Raw genomic sequence first — 18960 nt, forward strand, 5'->3', positions numbered from 1 at the left:
GTTCACCCAAAAATAGAAATTCTGTCATTAATTATTCACCGTCATATCATTCAAAACCTGTAAGACCTCCATTCATGCATGAGCATACGTCATGGCACTCTCGTGAACGGGCGTCAAAGACTTAAATGGAAGAAAATAAATTGTTTCCATTTTCTTTGCACACAAAAAGTATTCTCATAGCTTCATATCATTACGGTTGAACCACTGATGTCACATGGACTGTTTTAATGATGTCCTTACTACCTTTTTGGGCCTTGAACGTGTCAGTTGCATTGCTGTCTATGTAGGGTTAGAGAGCTCTTGGATTACATCAAAAATATATTTTTTGTTTTGAAGATGAGTTAAAGGTCTTATAGATTTGGGATGACAGAATTTTCTTTTTTTGGGTGAACTATCCTTTAAACTGAGTAATTCATGTTTTGTGTTCATAAGGAGGGCAATCATTAAGAACTTGGGTTTCAAACATGTTCCCCTAACATGAATTTATGTCTGTCCACATTGTCATAATTTTTAAATCCTTTTTTTGATCAGTTTTTCACTCTTGGCAAAAACATGTATATTTTTGTCACCACATTAAAATATAGTTTGTGTGTAAATATTTTTTCATACTTTTATTTAAAATAAAATCTCTCAGATATTCCCCAGTGACACTTGAAATAACACAACTTACCCCAAACCTTGCACAAGACATATTCATATGGCTCTGTAAAGTCTTCTAAATTAAGCTGAGGATAGACATCCACACACAAATTACAGTTTTTACTTCAAAATTGTCCTTCCTTATAAGACAAATTAAATAAAAAAGTGGCACAACTTGCCCCACTCTACCCTACCATATCTGCATTATCTTTGTTGTGAAGCGTCATTAAATTCTTAAAGGCATTATAGTAAAATTTACACATATATCATCTCATCATGTGATAGGAGTAACAAGGTAAATGATGGGGGGGGGACTGTTAAGTAATAGCTACCAATACTTTCCTGATTAAAAACCTGTACAACAAAATAAAACAATCCTTTTGGTTTACACCCAGATTCGTCTTTGTTGATGCTTCTGTGTCCAGTTCATAAAACCACACATTTGCATGTCTTCTGGGATCCTGGGGGCTCCAGAGCTGCTAATATCGCCTCATCAAATACATTCTTGAGCCCTCTCTGTAACAAAGGTGGATGGGGGGGTTGAATTGCTTTATTATACAAAAACATTTAAAACTTGGCTTTATAAACCGACCACAAGTGACCAGCATACCCACCTGCGTTAGAGCAGAGCATTCAACATATTTCACTGCCTTTAAGTCTCGGGCTAGTTGTTCAGCTGTGTCTGGTTTGATTGGCTTTTGTTTGATTTTTGCAAGCCTTGCAATAGTTATAGGATCATCTCGGAGGTCAATCTGAGTTCCAACCAGCAGAAAGGGGGTTTTCGGAGCGTGATAAGTTATCTCAGGCACCCACTGCATTACAAACGAACTGTTGTTAGCAACAAACACATTATTCCACAGGACTGAAAGATCAGCGAAAGACTCACCTTTTCTTTTACATTTTCAAAGGAGGACAGAGAAACTACAGAGAAACAAACTAAGAAGACGTCAGTTTGGGGATAGTATAAGGGTCGTAATTGATCCTGACCTACAAAATATTGAAATATATTTAGATTTGTCTGGATCAGTTCTTGTGCCAAATGTTGAGACACTTGTAAGATAAGTCAACAATGCTTTAAGAATAGTGTTATTATCATACCTGCAGCATCAAATAATCTAATGGTATATGGTTCATCATCAACCATTACAGTCACAGCTTGGTTATCAAACACCTGAGAGAGAGAGAGAGAGAGTAAAACATGACAAAGCAACTGAATTGACACTACACTGATTATTTTTTATTTTATTTTTTTACGTGTTGCAAGTAATAGAATTTCTGGGATGGGATAACAGTCTATTCACAGGTACATGTTATACATGCAACAGTATTGCATGCATAAAAGTAAAAAATCCTTACTGTTGGTTCTGATGGGAACTTGTTTGTAAATGAAACCAAAAGGCAGGTTTTACCCACTGCTCCATCTCCAACTACCACACATTTAATTGTGGACATTGCTGTCGTCACAAGCTGTTTTCCTGCATCTGGCCTCAAATTATCTGTAATTATTAATAAATACGATTCAGTTTTCAGTGGGGATTAGGTAGCATACTTGCAAAGAATAGCTCAGGAAATGTCGAGATCGAATCCGTTTTCAACGTGGAGGTAAAAGTTTCAACTTCAAGGTAAACATCTCGTAAATTGCTTAAGCTACACAATGCTTTCCGTGTACACAAGTTTTACTAATATTGTGACAAACATGACCTTTCCAACACACAAGTTAAATAAATACCAGGGTCACAGGCTGAAAATCCGGTTTAATGTATTATTATTTTGAGATGTTTATGTCATAATTATAGTAAACGCATATTTTATAAGAGTATGATGCTTTATTTTTATTATTTATTTTACAAAGAAAAAGAGGCATACTGTCCTCATGATTTGTAATAATACCATGATGTTGTTAAATGCTTACCACGGTTTTTGTTAAAAAATATTGAAGTTTAATTCAAAACTTCTGTAACATTTTGTCGAGAAGTCAAAATGTTTTGATAATGACCCACGTTACGGAATGTAATATAAACAAAAGCATGATTTCAAAATGAAATGTCTTCATAAGAATTCTTCAAGCATTACACACAAGTGTTCAGATTGTGTTGACTGACCGAATTTGGGCATTATTATAGATACCTAGTTTCTTAACAGCCTGACGAAACATGTTTAAACCACGGATAACTGTCTACTGTTAAAGAAGTAAACGGCTCATAAATACAACTACTTTTAACTCTTACTCTAAACATTGTAAACTAAGATCTAACTATTTACAACGGGTAAGGATTTGCCATGGCTGCGGTTGTCCATCCAGAACACGCCTCTACCAATCACATTTCAAAATAAAAGTCCTCGTGCTCGTTTTATTTAGTGAAGACTCAAATACCCAAGGTACGTTTTATTGAAAATAAAAACCAAAATACTATTAATCCCATGGTAATTTAAATAAAATTAACAGCATTGTGAGAATAACTAGGACTTCTGAGCAAAAATGCTGCAGATATTTAAACTCAAGTTTAAAGAAAGAAAAAAAAGAAAACGTTCCAGGGTAAACATTATCTTTATTCTCCTAACATTTGTTAAAAATAGACACTTCACTTATTTTAGATAAGTACTAAACTATCAAGGGAGCTTAAACAAACAAACAAAGAAGAATTAAATAAAAAAAAGCTTGAATTACTGAACTCTTCATTTCAGTCACTGGTCAACATTAAATTAGTTCTTAAGACAAAGATAAACAGTATTTATTATCTTGGCACTTTACAGAGCACTACACACATTTACCAGGTTTCTAAGTTTAGCTAAAACAATGAAAAGTGACAAACTGTCTTTTTACTCATGAAGAAAAAGAAAGGCACAATAAACTTCAGTTCATTTCAAGGGGGCCTAGTCACAAGCAAAGTAGTCCTTCAGAGGTGCTAGAAGATGTCTTATGACAGGGACGCTCCAGGACTTCCCCAATACTTTCTGCCTCTGCAAACGTCCCAAATTTTTCACATCTGTGTAATGCTTCGGAAATCCAAATATTCTGACAAAGACAAGTGTGAGAGTCAGCATAAATCAAACATAATTGGGAATTAATTTTGACAAGACATAGCAGAAAAAGGAAAAGTTACTTCTCTAATTCAGTGATCCACAGACAATCAGCTTCCCCATTCATAATGATGGGGTAGTGCCGGTCATCAGTGCCCGGCTTTAGTATGTTTGGCCGTGTGGTGATAGTGCGAACTTTTTCATACTGCAAAATGGTAAATTACATGGAGTCAGCACTCACAATCAAATGTAATGATGTTATTGAAATAATTACATACTGCATATCTTTGGTTAGAAGCTCAAGAGAAAACCTTTGCAGTGCGGCCAGGGTCCAGACATTCCTGAAGACTCAGTTTATCTTTCTGAGATGCTACGATCGGTCTGGGCAAAACAGAATAAAACTATATCATAAAATCACATTAATTTAATTTACATGTTAATGTGATAGTAATATGAAGTGATTAACGCACCTGTTCATGCCAGGTATGTTCCCCCAGAAGTATCTTGCTCTGTTAGCTGGACTCACTTTCACAGCATCAATGAGCACAGGGTTACACTAAAAACGAACCACACAAACACTTACTACACCATGAGGCTAAACATTGTTAAAATCTGATCCCAAGTTTCAAGAAAAATCTCACAGACTAAACATACAAGCTTTTTAAATGTATAAGATATGCTGAGAGTCTTTATGAAACCTATATCCAACATAAAGAAGTGCACTTACTTCCAGAAAGCGGCAAATGTCAGCTTTAACCTTGTTTTCCATTAACACCACATTTTCAAACAGCCAGAAGAACGGCCGTGGATCATCCTCCTTTGGCTTTAGAATATTCAGAAGCCGATAATATTCGAAAAACAGCCGCCCTGTGCCTTCTGCAGAGAGTAAAGAGGTTCTCAGATGCCACAAACTGTGCGATCGGTTTTAACATGAGATCAAGTGTTGAATCTGCTTATTAATTCAACACAATCCTTATATTTGATGTGTGAATCGTGTTCACTTTGATAAGTTTTTGCTTATGCAGCTCCATCAAGACAAGTTTTCCCCAACCTTTTTGCCAATAAAGACAAGGCAATCAGATTATACTTTGCCAGATCAAGAAGGTGCTTGTTATTTTTTGTGCAACATGCATCAGGTGTGTCTTACCAAACAAGCCCCTTCTGTGGGGATTGGCCGTGCACAGGTCATTACAAGGACTTCCTCCAATGAGAAGATCAAACGGACCCCATTTGTCAATCTGAACAATGAAAGAGAAACTCGGTGAGTGTTGATGAGGTCGTCTTCAGATGTGCACATAAATTTTATTATTTAATGACAGAAAAAAACCAAAATGTTGATAAAGTGATTTTGTAACCGTACATGCTTTTTCGTTATGTTCTTAACATCTTTCACATAAGTGATTTTTCCTTCATGGTTGACCATGGAAATGGTAACAGACTCTTCATCAACTTCTGAGGCCACATATTTTCCCATTTTAAAGCCAAGATCCCTCAGAACAAGGTATCCTGGAACATAAAAATGTATGTAAATTTGCCACATAACCAGTAGAAGAAAAGACTATAAGAAGCGTGTACTACAGTACAAGTGGTTGAGTAATTTGGCAAGTTTTACCTGTGGCTATCCCGTCAAATAAGGAAAGGACTCTGATTGGACGTCGCTGGTTAGCAGGGATTGATGGGTAAACACGGTGGGGCTCCTGAGGAGGACAAATGTCATTGTTGGAACCAATACAAATACAAAATCAGGAAGATCATCCAATATTTGTATAAGATGACTAACAAACTCCATGGCGCTGTTGTTGGCAAAGAATTCCTGCACTCGGATGCTCCAGTCATGCCTGGGTTTCAACGCTCCAGAGCTGCTCTCAGGTGCACACAGGTAACAGGTCCATGGGTCCACATTCTTCAGCTGGTTAAATGTCCCTTCACCCACTAGGATATCCAGACAGTCCACACAGTAGCAGCTAGAGAATGAGACCAAATTAGATTGGGGACAAAAGTTTAATATTTTTCCCTTGCAAATTTTATTTTAGTCCAATTTTGTTTATCCTGCATCACAGCACCCTTTAACATGCATTAACGTGATTCAATTTACTTATCTGATTAGGGGCAGAGAAATAGTGCAGAATCTCAAATGTATAATGATTCTTTGTTTTAATAAACCTAAAACAAGTCCTTTTGAATTTTATAGACTTATGTGATCAACACAAACAAACTCACCGACAACAGCTGTGATGGCCGCACAGAATGACCTCCACGCCTGAACAGCAAACGGTGCAGTACGACTGAGAACCATCTTCATCGTATTTGTACAGTGTCTCTGCGAAATTAAACTGACAAACAAAGCTTTGTGAGAGATCTAAGAAAAATTAATGGGAGAAACTGTAGAGCTCAGTGGTAGTTAAAAGTCCCACTTCACTTGTTTATTGCCTATTTAATGCAGTTCACATCAGAATCAGAATCATACACGCATTCCCCTGTTTAACTCGTAATTCATGCACATATGCATTAGTTGGACTAGCTTTTTGGGCTAAAGTAATGACCTCAATGATTCATATAGGAGCTGTACTCACACCAAAAGCTTGCTGAGGAAACTGACTTGCTTTAAAAGGGACTTTAGCTTTATGCAGAGTATAGTTTTATACAGATGATTTTATACAACTGTCAATAGCTGAAAGAGCCAGACCCATTAAACAAGAGCAGGTGTCTGTTTGCAAGTAAGAAACTTGGCAATCCTACATTCACTGACTGATTCATTGGAAACCACAACAGTGCAATTTCACTCTACCTTGCACTTTAAGCACAGGCTGCCTTCGAAGAGTGGGTGGATGATGTCAACAAATGTACTCCCACATGATAAGCAGAACTCTGAAGGTGATGAGAAATTAAATTATGATGAACTTCACTCATTATCAATAGATACCGCACTGTTTATGAAAGGGCTTCTTACCTTTAATGTCTATCTTGTTTTCCAGAAATTTATGCACCATTTGATCTGTGAAAAAATTCAAATAAACACCAGATTAACTGTTGTTTTTTAAGTTTACATAATGCTTTAATAAATATCAATGGTGCACATACATCTTTTTTGGCTGTTCTGTCTGGACTCAACCTGCATACTTTCGTAGTGAGTTCGAAGCATATCCCTGTAAGTACGTTTCTGTTCTCGACAAGTCCTTACTGTCTGCGAGGATCTCTGATTCCACTTTGGATGCATGAATTTTCTGTAAACATTTTTTTCCCCAAGGTTTATCGAACGTTTGTGCAGGTCCAGAGATTCAGGGAGCTTATTCAGAGATACAGTTAAGTTAAATAATTTTTCTCTATGGTCTTTGTAGTTTGGAGAGGATCCAACATTCCCATTCACTGATCGTGGCTTAAAAGCCTGTTCTAAGAAAGGAAAAAAGATGAACACAGTAAATACAACAAATTTGAAGTTTAATCCTACAGTCCTTGCACTGAAATACACAACTATGGTCAAAGAGTTTCTTTCAGTGCTAATCTGTTGCATACCATTGTATTCTGATTGAGGTCGAAGTCCATCTGGACCTGATGGCTTAAAACCTCCAAAAGCCCAGTCCATCATGACTCTGAACAACTCATCCTTAGAGTCCGCCTCAGGAGTAAAAAACATTCTACTGCGCCTGGAAGCCACCTAGACCATAACATCATAAAACATTTCTTACATGTCTACAAGTGTTTGTTTTTACATATTTGCATGGAAAATTATTAGGTCTCCGTGGTTTTAGGAACAGTAATCAAGATTTTTGAAAGAGTAAACAAAAAATTGTGTGAAAAATCTGTGAAATTACAGCAAAATGCTGGGACTGCTTCCAAGGTTTGTTTTTCCAGACTCTAACAGTCACACTAAATTGCACCAATATAAATGTATCTTAGAGCACTAAAAACATGGTACTAGTGAAATACAATTTGCATTACCTGCAGAGAACTGAAGATTGCATCTTTATATGTCGCTACAGTAGCGAAGGAATTAGAACAGAAGCACTTAGCAAAGGAAAAAAAGGGCAGGAGGTCATCTACTTGGATCTAAAACAGAAAAATATGCACTGCATGATTTTATTATTGAGTAAATTTAAGCAAAACCCAAAAAGACTGTATACTCATATGTGTACCTCTGACAGCATCCTGCTCCCAAAGAAAACCACTTTACGCATGGAGCCACAAGGCGTCTTGCTGTCCCAGCTCTGAACCAGTCCAGGCCAGAGACCAAAACCCTCAATGGGCCCCCAAACCATTTCACCCACCGTGTAACCCCCCTAAAAACACAGTTATTGTTAGACACAGTATGTTTTTTTTATTGTGATATTTAAGGTGCAGAATATTTTACTACAATACACAAATATAATAAAAAAATATGTTATTTTATAGATGTTGAAGTTACCTGGTATGGAACGTTTGTTTTCTCATTGTTATGCAAGATGATTCCTTTTCTTTTCTGGAAGAGAAAAACTTGCGTGTTTTCATTCATGATATCCAGAAATAATACAACACCCTTCTCTGCAAATACCTGTTACATATATACCTCAGTCCATATGACATCATCATCACTACTGCTGCAATCATCATCGTCATCACTGCTGCTGTACTTGTCATCATCATCATCTATGGACACATTTGGATGATGTCCTGGCAACAAAGACAGAGTTTGATTTGAGTCATGTCCTAGAGTTTCAGAAAAGATAAAAGACCACTAGCTGGTATATCTGAGCAAGGCATAAAACCTTTGTGTTTTTGACTTTCTGGGTCTGAATCAGAAGAGACTGGCACAGTATCCTCCACTTCCATTGCCACAATGTTTTCCACGTCCCATAAGGCAATGCCATCTGAGAATCAAGCATATTTAAGAGATCAGTTTAGATAGCATTTTAACAACCTTGTTGTCAAGTTCCAATGATCTAACATGTCTTTCATCTTTAAAGCTTGAAATTTCTCCTTGCTCTTTGGAGTGTTACAAGCTCTTGGTGCATAATGAAGATCTGTAAAGTTGCAAAGATTAAGTCTCAAATCCAAAGAGATATTCTTTATCAAAGTTAAGACTGCCACACCTCCCTAAAATGGCTCATTCTAACATGCCCCCACATGACCATGTCACTATGTGGAAATATTACACAAAGAAAGAAGGTGTGGTTTCAGTAACCAAAGTTAGTGTTGAAGTAGCCATGTAAGGGAGATGCTGTGTGTTTCTAGGTGAGCGCAAAAGCACTTTATTTGGCCTCTGAAAGCAGATGCATTTAGGAATCTTTAAGATTACTTACAACAGGACAGCAAAGCATTTTATGGACGACAGTTTCGTGAACCTAGGAGAGGAGGTCATTCTGACTTTGCTACACAATCTGGCACTTCTGAATCAGTTACTGTAAGTATGTTTTGTTATTAGTTTAAGTATTTGCTATTCAATGTTCAAATGCAGAGTTTTGTGCTTCGCGTGTGCACATGTGACACAGAGAGAGAGGGAGAGAGAGAGAGAGTGAGAGAGAGAGTGAGAGAGAGAGAGAGAGAGAGAGAGAGCGCGAGATGGTCACAGAGTGGAGTTAGCCGTCTTAACCATCAGTGGCTTGAGTACTGCAAACACATACGAACTTCATCACTGTCACGCCACTCTGTTCCTCTTTTGGCTTGAACTGATGATAAAACTAAGGACATTATTAACTGTCTTTACATTTATTTTGAAAGATGTAGCTCGAGATTAATGAAAGGGGCGATACATTTCTGACAAGTGCTTGCGGTGTTCGGCCAATCACAATGCACTGGGTCAGTTGGCCAATCAGAGCAGACTGCACTTGTCAGAAGGAGGGAATTTGTAGAAAACGACACATTTGAGAGAAGCAGGGTATAAAAAACATTCTATTACAGGGTATATGCAGGAATCTTGAAGTTAATTTTAATACCTTTTCAAGACTTTTTCCAAGACCTTCTCAATATTTTTTAATACCTCACCGCCACTTCAAGCTGTAACCATTTACATCAGTGATACTTTTAACTTAACAGTTTTAGTTTGTGATAAAGACTATAGACCACTCTGATACAAAAATCAAATTGGCTGGGATAGTAAATCAAAGCAAAGTTTATTAAAAAACAAAACAAAACTTTGCTCCACCCTCAACAACAATCATGCTGACATGTGCCTCAGTTCTTCTGATTTTGTTCCCAGCAGCTTCTCAGTTTGGACCAATTCGTTCCGTTTTTCTTTACTACGTCTTCTGAGGATGTTGGACTTCGTGATCAGTTGTGCCATTAATGTCCCAGATTTCCTCTCTGCCTGCTTGGCTAACTTATCTTGTCACATAGCCTCAAAACTTCCATCGACTTTTCAAGGATGTTGCATGTTTCACAGCCTGCCTTCAGTGCATTGTGGAGGGTGTGAAGCCCACAGCTTCCAACATTAACCAGATGAGCTCCATACAGCTCAGCATACTCTGTCTGGAGGAGGTCTGCAAGCTTCAAGTTGACATTTGGGCCGTCCATACTGATGGAGAGAAGCTGCCTCATATTCAGTTTTGCAACACATTCCTGAAAATAAACACAAGTATATTAATGGCAATATTCCTTTTATGTTTATTTTTGAATACACTGGCATTCAGTAAGGTATTACGCTGGCAGTTGAAATCAGCTCCGTAATACGCAATACTCCCCCAGTGGACGTCGTACTACACCGCTGAAAAGCATCGGAAGCGAGTAGAACAAAAATGGCGGAGAGATTAGAACGATTTATATTGTCTGTATCTGAATGTGCATGTCAGGTCAGCTAAATGTGATATAGTGGTATATAGGGCTGCAACAACCCTGCACTCGAGCGAGAGAGACCGAGTGTGTCCGAGAGCGGGGGCCACAATATTTAATTATTCATTTTAATTGTATTAATGACATGACAACTTATCGTTATAAAATCATTATTTTATTAAAAGTTATGAATTCAGGTTTGTTTATCAGTACCATAGCAACGCCAACGTCCGCTGGAATTGTCGGATAGGAACCGTCCTTAGCCTTTCGCAAGAGTTACATTTTTTGAACGCATCCGGATGACCAACGGACAAGATTTTTTCCGCACCGCACTCATTCGGACCCAGTTCGTAGCCATTCGCATGCGGTCTGCGAATCTCCATAGGAAATGAATGACTTCCGGTCGTTTTGTAGCCGTATCGGAGAGGATTTCAACTGCCAGTGTGAAGGTGGCGTTAGCCTGATTTTCACTCATATTATATGTAAAATGGTTATAAGAAAATGTTTTTGGTGTGCAAATTCTTGGAGCAAAAAATACAATATTAGCACACCAATATGTTTTTGTAAGTGAAACAAACAAGTGGTACTAACAAACATGAGTGTATGTTCTTCACTGTACATCCAGGTAATGTGCTCCAATTACTTACAAGCCATTCAAGCTAAACTGAACTGCTAGTCTGGTCAACCAACTTCACTCTGAACCAACTTCAGACAATCTGCTAGTCAAAGAACCCACAGCAACCACACACACGCATAATCAAATAAATGTACGCATGCGCATGCACACACACACACACACACACACACACACACACAAATCTCAGATCTACACAACAGTAACCTTTATCACACCACTGTGTGTGTCACATTTATACATGTTTATACTTTCTGACAGTCAACCAACCTCTTTATCATCCATGGCTCCTCCTCCCTAACCCCATCAACCTGTTTTTAGTCACTTGCCACATCCCAGTCTCATCTATTAATCTACACTTTAGCCACACGATTGTCCATAGGCCTAAGTATCAAAAATAAAAGTTGAAACGCTAGTAAGTTAACTTACTTTGATGTGATGCAACAGGTCGACAGCTTTTCCGTGTCCCAAGAATTGAGAGCCAAGGTACCTAGCCAGAGCATATCTTTATTAATATGACACTCCTCAAAACACATAATAGGTTGAAAATGAAATTAATAAAAATATAGTATATATAATATATAGTTCTAAACAGGAGTTACCTAGATTGGACATGGTCATCTTCCCAGAATCGAATGTGGACATCAAGCGGTTTCGTTTTTGTTGACTGGTTGAGCGACTCGTCAAACATTAAAACAAACTGGCCAGCCTTGTTGATGGTGTTGATGAGCTCCTGCTTGAAGTGTGGTGCTAACCCGAATCGTATGATGTATCCAGTTTTGTCCTTGCCACAAGTGAACGATTTTGCTATATCCGAATCTGGAAACATAGCCTTGAAAACTTCAGCCACCTTTTCGTTTGAGTTCAGTGAATGGTGTTTCTCCGCTGTGTGGAGACACCACAACACCTCAGCACGCAGTGTTGCTGTGCCGCCCAGAGCCACTCTGATGTCAGCTGCAGAAGATGAGGAAGCAGAGATAGCCCGTGTCGTAGCTGTAGCTTCAGGTGCGACTGCCTGTGGTGTAACGACTTTGGCACTAGGTTGTGGTGGTGCAACGCGATTACCACAGAAGCTAGCGATGGAGAGCTGACGCTCTCTGCGGCTAGCAGCGGCTTTGTGGCTAGCACAACACATGTGGGACTTTAACGAGTTAATGCCCATTGACACAAAACTTATTTTTTTCTTGCATAATGTACAATATGCCTCCCTGATATTCCCCTCGACTGGCTACAGCCACTCTTTAAAGTCCGGCATTTCCAGCCAGGACGCTGCAAATTTGCAATTCCCCATTCTGTTCATGCGTTCACCAACCTAAAACATTTCGGTGCGTTGTAATACGCACTGGGAACGCCAGAGCGTACTTCGTGGTTTTGAACTTCCGCCCGCCTGCCCGCTCTGGTACTCTCATAGGCAATTTACGAACACACCCACAATAGCCTAGTTTATGTACCTGTTCATTTTTTAAATAGAAATGACTAAATTCACACACTTTTACGATGTTTTTGGGACTCAAACTGTTGGACAGCTAATTCAGAAAAAATACTTTCAAAATTTAAGACTTTATAAAGCCGTGATAAGACTTTTTAATGCTTTTTAAGGGTCTTAATTTTCCCAAAATTGATTTATCACCTTTTAATACTTTTCAAGACCCCGCGGAAACCCTGTATTACACCAAATACACAAAATAATGATCTTTAAAAAAAAATCATCATATGACCCCAATTTAAAGGTCGCTACAACAACCTGTGCATAATTACCGCATGTGATGCTCCCTTGAGTCTCTGGGCTGAGATGTGATGGAGCACTTTTATATGAGCTGCTGTCTGTGACATCATCTTTAGCCATGTCTTTCTCCAAGTCCTCCATTTTCCTCTCATTGAGATCTGAGACAGTTTGTGGGAACACCTGAGATACAGACAGCCACACACAAATAGAAAAACCAAACTTTTAGATGTTTATGTAAAGCTTGTTCATTACTATGTAGGTAAAGTGGTCTGTTTGATTGTTAACATGTTGCTATACATTTGCTAGATCACTGGTCCATTTCAAAAAAGCTCAAGCTCCCAATATTCTGGATCACAGATATGAATTTCCATACTTTCATAAGTAGGCTTTTTTTCTCCACCCATTTTTGTATGCCAGATAAAATTCTTGCTACAGGAAACACCTCCAAACGTACTTGAATTAAATGTTCTGAATTAGTTAATTTTACAAGTATTTAACCCTAAATTAGGCAACGTGACCCACGAGTCACATAGTTTTTATTGTCTTTTTTGGGGGCATAAGAACAATTTTTTTATTAAATCCTTGTATCATTTATCAATGCCTGGTCTGTCTCAAGTATGCTGGTCACATGATTTGCTTCAGGTTTTCAGTGGTATATTAGTCAGCCTGATCTAAATCCAACATGGCTGCCAGTGGTGGAGAACATTCAGATTTTGAGGTAGTTAATTATATATTAAACTTACTTTTCTTTTGGAAAAAAATTATATTACTGCTAACATTAATTCTGAACATTGTCTTAGGGTGCTGAAGAAAAACATTTAGTCATATGTTGTTAATGTTGTTATTTAGCACGTTTTGAAATCTATGTGACTCTTGAGTCACGTTGCCTGTTTAGGGTATAAAAAAAGAGAGTATTGAGTATATTGAGAATATACGTAACATTACACTAAATTTAAATGGTTGTAATTTAAGAATGTTTTGGAATATAGACATAAGTTTGTTCTTGTTTTAAAAAAAGAAAAAGAAAAAGTAACTTCAAAAATGATTACATTTACTGTAAATCAAAATGTACTCTAAATATTTTATATAAAATATATATTTTACAAAATAATTTTTACTCTAAAATTACTATCAAATCAAAGTCATAAGTCTAACCAATTTGTGTTCTAAATTTTAATTTGATATCACAAAATGTAACTTCCCATGAGATTTTTAGGCGTTGTACCAAAAATAGCCACTGGGTGTTTTTTTAATGCCTTCTCCTGTATCAAATTTATACATTTCAGTCTCAATATCAAAAAACAGTTAGCAGATGGGACCGTAAGACTCAGAACTTTCTGATGATATGCGTTTTGTCAAGATTAGATATAAAGTAGTTCAAATAAATTGTGTAATACAAAACCTGACACCACCCACTAGGTGAGGAGCTTGGTAAAAGAAATTAACCCCATAACTGTCACTGTCCCACCTGTGGGACGCTTGGCACTCTTTTTTGTTGTTGTCTTTTTCTCTGTTGTCTTTTACTAAATCTTGTAGTAATCATCATAAATCATATATCATTTGAAAGCTTAGAAGCCCAAGATTCATCCTGTGAAAACCATTTTGGAGTCGGACATTTCTTTACCATGGAAATGGTACTTTAAAACCTAATGGCGGTAAGCTCCCCCTTAGTGGGCAGGGTCAAGTGTCATAAAACATTATGCATTACGGTCTTCTAGAACCAAGACTTTTTATAATCTTGGCAACAAACATATCATTGGAAAGGTCTGAGTCTCAGGACTTCATATTTGGTGGTTATTTTGAGATAGAAGTGAAATTCACAGAGAAATCTTGGATAGTGCACTTTAATGCCTATTTAAAAAATGGGGGGTAACCGAGTACCATTTTTATGGTAAAGCAAGGTCCGATTTCAAAATGGTTTTCACAGGCTGAATCTTGAGTTCGTAAGCTTTTGAATGATATATAATTTGTCAACATTGCATCAGGTAAAGTATAGGATATAATCGTTTTAAACATGCAGTGGCAAGTAGGCCAGTAACAGTTAACAGATTAATGACTTGGTCCTTTTTTTATACCCTAATCAGACAACGTGACCTGGGAGTCAGAACTCATAAAATCCAAAATATATCAAATATTTCAAAAATTATTTTGGATATGTTTTACTTAAGCTCAGATGATGTAAAAAATTACATGAAAATATTTTTTGCTTATCATTTTCCACTCTTGGCTGTTTAAGGGTTAAAGGAGGTCACAGTTCCTCAAACTGATAAGTGTTCTAGGACACTTTACCTATAATCACAGTTTCCTTAATTCTGATAAAACTAAATATGTTTTCATAAACTCTTTACATTAAAAGTGGTTGGAGAAAACACATTTTGTCACAGAGATATATGATAAATTATATTTTGGTTTCTCAAGCTCTTCTTACTTTAGTGACTCACCTGTTCAAAAATGATCTCTTTTTTCAATGTTCTGGGCAATGCCAACAAGCTAACGATTAATTTCCCAAAACTAGATGTCCTTCCCATAATCCTCAGCTCAGTCTTCCAGTACTCCTCCATTGACTGGTCAGCTGGGTGTGCGTCACCTCCATCAAGGAACTGATACTCCAAAAACTCATCTGTGAGTAAGCTGACATTCTCCGGGCTTGAGCAAACCCCAAAACAGACACCTAAATCTTGGACTGTTTTGCCCGTCACTTCAAGCTTTTTCCCTGGACACAACACTAATGACACATTTCTCAGACAGGAATCTGGGAAGGGTAAACTTTCAACAATATTAACAGTCACAGTCGTGTAGAAGGAGATGATGGAACTGTGGAATGTGTCCAAGTAGTCCGTTAACTCTTCAGAGCGTTGCAGGAGAAAGTCAGCAGCCTGTTTGCCAACTTCAACCTCTCCTCTAGGTAAATGTCCCACTGTTTCCTGTATAAGTGAGGTCTTTCCTCTTCTGAGAAAAAACTCTGCTGCTTTTTGTCTGAGGAAACTATCCGTGTAGAATCTCACTAATTGAGAAGCATCTTGGAGGAGCTGTGTCACGCTGACACCTCGGTCAATATTCTCCTGAAAATCACAAAGCGGTTGCAAAGCGTGGCTAAGAAACAGGACGTTGAGTCTTATTTTGGGATCACTAAGACGACGACAGATTACTTTTCCATCTGCATCCAGAGATCCAAAGTATTTCTCAAGGTCTGACCAAGCTAAAGTCATTTTCTGGATGATTCTCCAGAAAAGAGAGCATTGGGACGTCAGGATATTACAGACGTTTGAACAAGCAACATCTTCAAGCAAAGTTTGTAGAGAATCTGGAAAAGATGGAAAGTGCTTGTAGATCTCTGTGATGAGATGCACAATCTGGCCAGAAATCTCCATTTTCTCAACACCGCTGTGACACACTCGTCCTGCCATATCTGTAAGTCCACATAAAGAAACGATCTCAGGTTTCAGCAACTTCAGACCTGAGAGAAGATCTTCATGATCTGGGAAATTTGAATAAAATATTGCCATGTTCATTAGAGGTATTCTAAACTTCTTCAATATCTCCACAATGCAGGTACAGATGGCATCAGCAGTCTCTTCCTCTGGATGAAGAACATCAAGCAGTCTGATCTTGGTTTCTCCAGCAACTTTGTCAAAAAAACCCAACAAGACCACACTGGCCTCCTTTTCCTGAATCTCCACTCCATGGTATAAATAAAGGCAGTATGGAGTCTGACGGCAGAAAGCTGTAATGTCTTCCCAGTATTTCTGACTTTCTTTGCCACTGGCAAAGTGTGGTCCAGCATCAGGTGAGCCATACCGTCTGATGAAACACATTGTGGCTGGATTGCAGGCGAAAGAATTATCAGATTTCTTTTTAGCATTTTTCATGTCCTGGTTTGGATACTTTGGCTGTTTGAGCCTTGATGAACGTCTCCTCTTCTTAGCTATAATTAAAAGAATGACAAACGTCATAAAAAATAAATGTCATAAAAATGGCATTAAGTTTACAAGACCAATGACCATATTTCATTTTTCAATATGCTTAATCAACAAATATAGACTGCAAGTAAACACCTACGCATTTCAAGCTCTGCGATCGCAAAACCAATCTAATGTTTTCAGGATGTTACCATTCACCAACAATGTCTGTTCCAGTTCCTATAAAAAGAGGTACAAATACAGGGGTTAAAAAAATTATACTGATCACTGCACATCATAATAATTATTAAAAACACTACATTATAAATCATTATATAAACATATTCAAAGGGGAACCACATCAGACTGAACCTGGGAAAAACATCATGTAGACTTTCATATTTAAGATGAAATGTGTCTCTTTTTTAATGTTTGGGGAAGATCTTTTAACTTTCATAACCAACTTCACACAAATAATTTGACATCAGTGACAACATGACTGGTATAAACAATTCAAAATGTGTTTTGATTGGTTGGGAAGTAAAAATACCTGAGCAGGTGAGCTAAACTTGACTGTATGTCATTAATTAAATCCAACAGCTCACTGAGATTCTCCAGTATTGACTTTCACCGACACTTTTCCAAAATCTGCAAAGAAATTGTATGAAATCTCAGTCTGCAAAATATGATCTGGATTCTAAAACTAAGATGTGTAAAATCTCCCTGAAATCACAAATACATATTTAGCCCCATACGTTTAAGTAGTTATTTTATAACGACATCGATAAGCCGGTTAAGAGTAATAAACTGACCGTTATTTTTTAAATTAAGTATTCTGTGGATGACAGGAGAAAGCGCGGGCTGATATCAGGCGCGGGCTGATATCAGACGCGCAACATGCATATTGATTGTTGTGCTTCTCACTACACTGAATCCTGTTTCGCTATATTCAGCTAACGTTAGGCTATAACGTTGAACATCTAGTCAGTTCACGCTTCTGCACTTTGACCTTACATTAATTAACGCTGTATACACTATTGTCATTCAATGAATGTGCAATGTGAGGGCATTATGAAAATGTTAAACCGCTCACATCAAATGTTGAAAGGAAAAGTAACAAACCGACAAGACGTCCTCTTTTTGAACGAGGGCCTCTCAAATGAAGACGTCTTTACAACTGGTATGTGTACAACGCAGTCGTGACACTTGGAAGATAATATTTTGAGAAAGCGTTACTGCGCACATCAGCTCCTCATCTATTTACCGCGAAAACTTGAAACAGAGGAAACGGATGCAGTTGTAAATGAAGAGAAAGCGGCCTTCTAACAGCGACCATACGTCCACACAGGACACTCATGTAAACACTTAACACATACTGCTATTCCTTACTTCTCTTCTTAATATTGTGAAATAAGACTAAAGGTCTTCTTACACACTGGAAGACTTTGCCGTGACTGTCCATCCAAAATACGCGTGTCTTCTTCTTCTTCTTTCAATTTTTTTTGGCGGGTGGCAATTAACTTTAATAGTGCATTACCGCCACCTGCTGGACTGGGGTGTGGTACTGGATCTAACCAATTTAAAATAATAATAATATTTTTATTTTATTTTAATTAGTCCTGTATTCCTTAGGAAACTAAATATATATTTAAAACATATTTCACCTGAGCTTCTTTGTAGGATTTCTTCTAAGTTTAATCTTAACAGTTTCTTTGTAATTGTGAATCTTTGTCTTTCTTCCTGATATTTAGGACATTGAAGTATAACATGCTCTACAGACTCTGGATATTCACATAATTCACAATTGCAATCATCATGTTTCTTTATTATTACCAAAGTTTTATTTAATCTTGTGTGTCCATACATCATTTTTGACAACACATCCTCCTCCTTGGCAACTGTTCATATTTCTGCCCTTTCCCACTTTATTCTGCATATTATAGAACTGTTGTCCCATAATAAAATACGCTTGTGTCTTTCCGTTTCAAAATTAAAGTCTTTGATTCTCGTTTTAATTTGATACCAGTTAGTAACTCGTTTAAGGCTTTTACCTACTAAAAATATCAGACAACTCTGAATATCTAAAATAATAGCAACTTATTATAGTAAATGCAACTTAGAAAAAAAAACTTTAGTTATTGCATTTTACAATAATTATCAGGGTTAATTGCCACTGAGTGACAAAAACTAAGACATATGGAAATCAATGACATTTCAGTTAAGAATATATTTCAGAATGCACAGAAACAGTTAAGGGTTTTCTTCTAAAATTTTGAGAGATACATATTTGATAAGAATAA

At 37.4% G+C, this 18960-nt stretch overlaps 2 protein-coding genes across 4 annotated transcripts; both read right to left on the reverse strand.

The window, feature by feature from the left end:
• Positions 1-596: 596 nt before the first annotated feature.
• On the reverse strand, positions 597-2949 carry cdc42l2 (cell division cycle 42 like 2). Of its 3 annotated transcripts, none has more exons than XM_059527014.1 (6): positions 2767-2949; positions 1996-2135; positions 1738-1810; positions 1526-1560; positions 1254-1451; positions 597-1155 (listed from the first exon to the last, which is right to left on the reverse strand). In XM_059527014.1, the coding sequence occupies exons 1-6, from the start codon at positions 2792-2794 to the stop codon at positions 1066-1068; spliced, it is 564 nt and encodes a 187-aa protein (XP_059382997.1). In that variant the 5' UTR covers positions 2795-2949; the 3' UTR covers positions 597-1065. The 3 variants fall into 3 exon arrangements, with proteins under 3 accessions (XP_059382997.1, XP_059382995.1, XP_059382996.1); XM_059527012.1 differs by having other exon boundaries at positions 1526-1626; XM_059527013.1 differs by having other exon boundaries at positions 1526-1626; positions 2742-2949.
• Positions 2950-3354: 405 nt separating this feature from the next.
• Positions 3355-17979, reverse strand: dnmt3bb.3 (DNA (cytosine-5-)-methyltransferase beta, duplicate b.3). The gene is made up of 24 exons (XM_059527524.1): positions 17783-17979; positions 17211-17308; positions 16821-16900; positions 15203-16686; positions 12794-12941; positions 8403-8504; positions 8204-8307; positions 8063-8116; positions 7794-7937; positions 7600-7707; positions 7174-7315; positions 6742-7050; positions 6611-6655; positions 6449-6528; positions 5881-5993; positions 5441-5624; positions 5273-5357; positions 5021-5166; positions 4808-4898; positions 4388-4536; positions 4131-4216; positions 3972-4041; positions 3744-3865; positions 3355-3655 (listed from the first exon to the last, which is right to left on the reverse strand). Exons 3-24 carry the CDS (start codon positions 16822-16824, stop codon positions 3514-3516), a joined length of 3912 nt encoding a protein of 1303 aa, XP_059383507.1. The 5' UTR covers positions 16825-16900; positions 17211-17308; positions 17783-17979; the 3' UTR covers positions 3355-3513.
• Positions 17980-18960: the final 981 nt, after the last annotated feature.

The sequence above is a fragment of the Carassius carassius genome, chromosome 37 (genome assembly GCF_963082965.1).
Source record: "Carassius carassius chromosome 37, fCarCar2.1, whole genome shotgun sequence".
Lineage (NCBI taxonomy): Eukaryota > Metazoa > Chordata > Actinopteri > Cypriniformes > Cyprinidae > Carassius > Carassius carassius.

Bases quoted from the DNA above. Each gene is read 5' to 3' on its own strand.
- cdc42l2 (XM_059527012.1), bottom strand. From the start codon at position 2,794: ATGTTTCGTCAGGCTGTTAAGAAACTAG. The intron at 1,627-1,737 runs GTATGATAATAA...AATATTTTGTAG, and splicing joins TAGATTATTTGATGCTGCAG to GTCAGGATCAATTACGACCC. The intron at 1,452-1,525 runs GTGAGTCTTTCG...TTTGTAATGCAG, and splicing joins TTGAAAATGTAAAAGAAAAG to TGGGTGCCTGAGATAACTTA.
- dnmt3bb.3 (XM_059527524.1), bottom strand. The intron at 4,217-4,387 runs GTAAGTGCACTT...GTTCGTTTTTAG, and splicing joins ACATTTGCCGCTTTCTGGAA to TGTAACCCTGTGCTCATTGA. The intron at 3,866-3,971 runs GTTTTCTCTTGA...ACCATTTTGCAG, and splicing joins ACCCTGGCCGCACTGCAAAG to TATGAAAAAGTTCGCACTAT.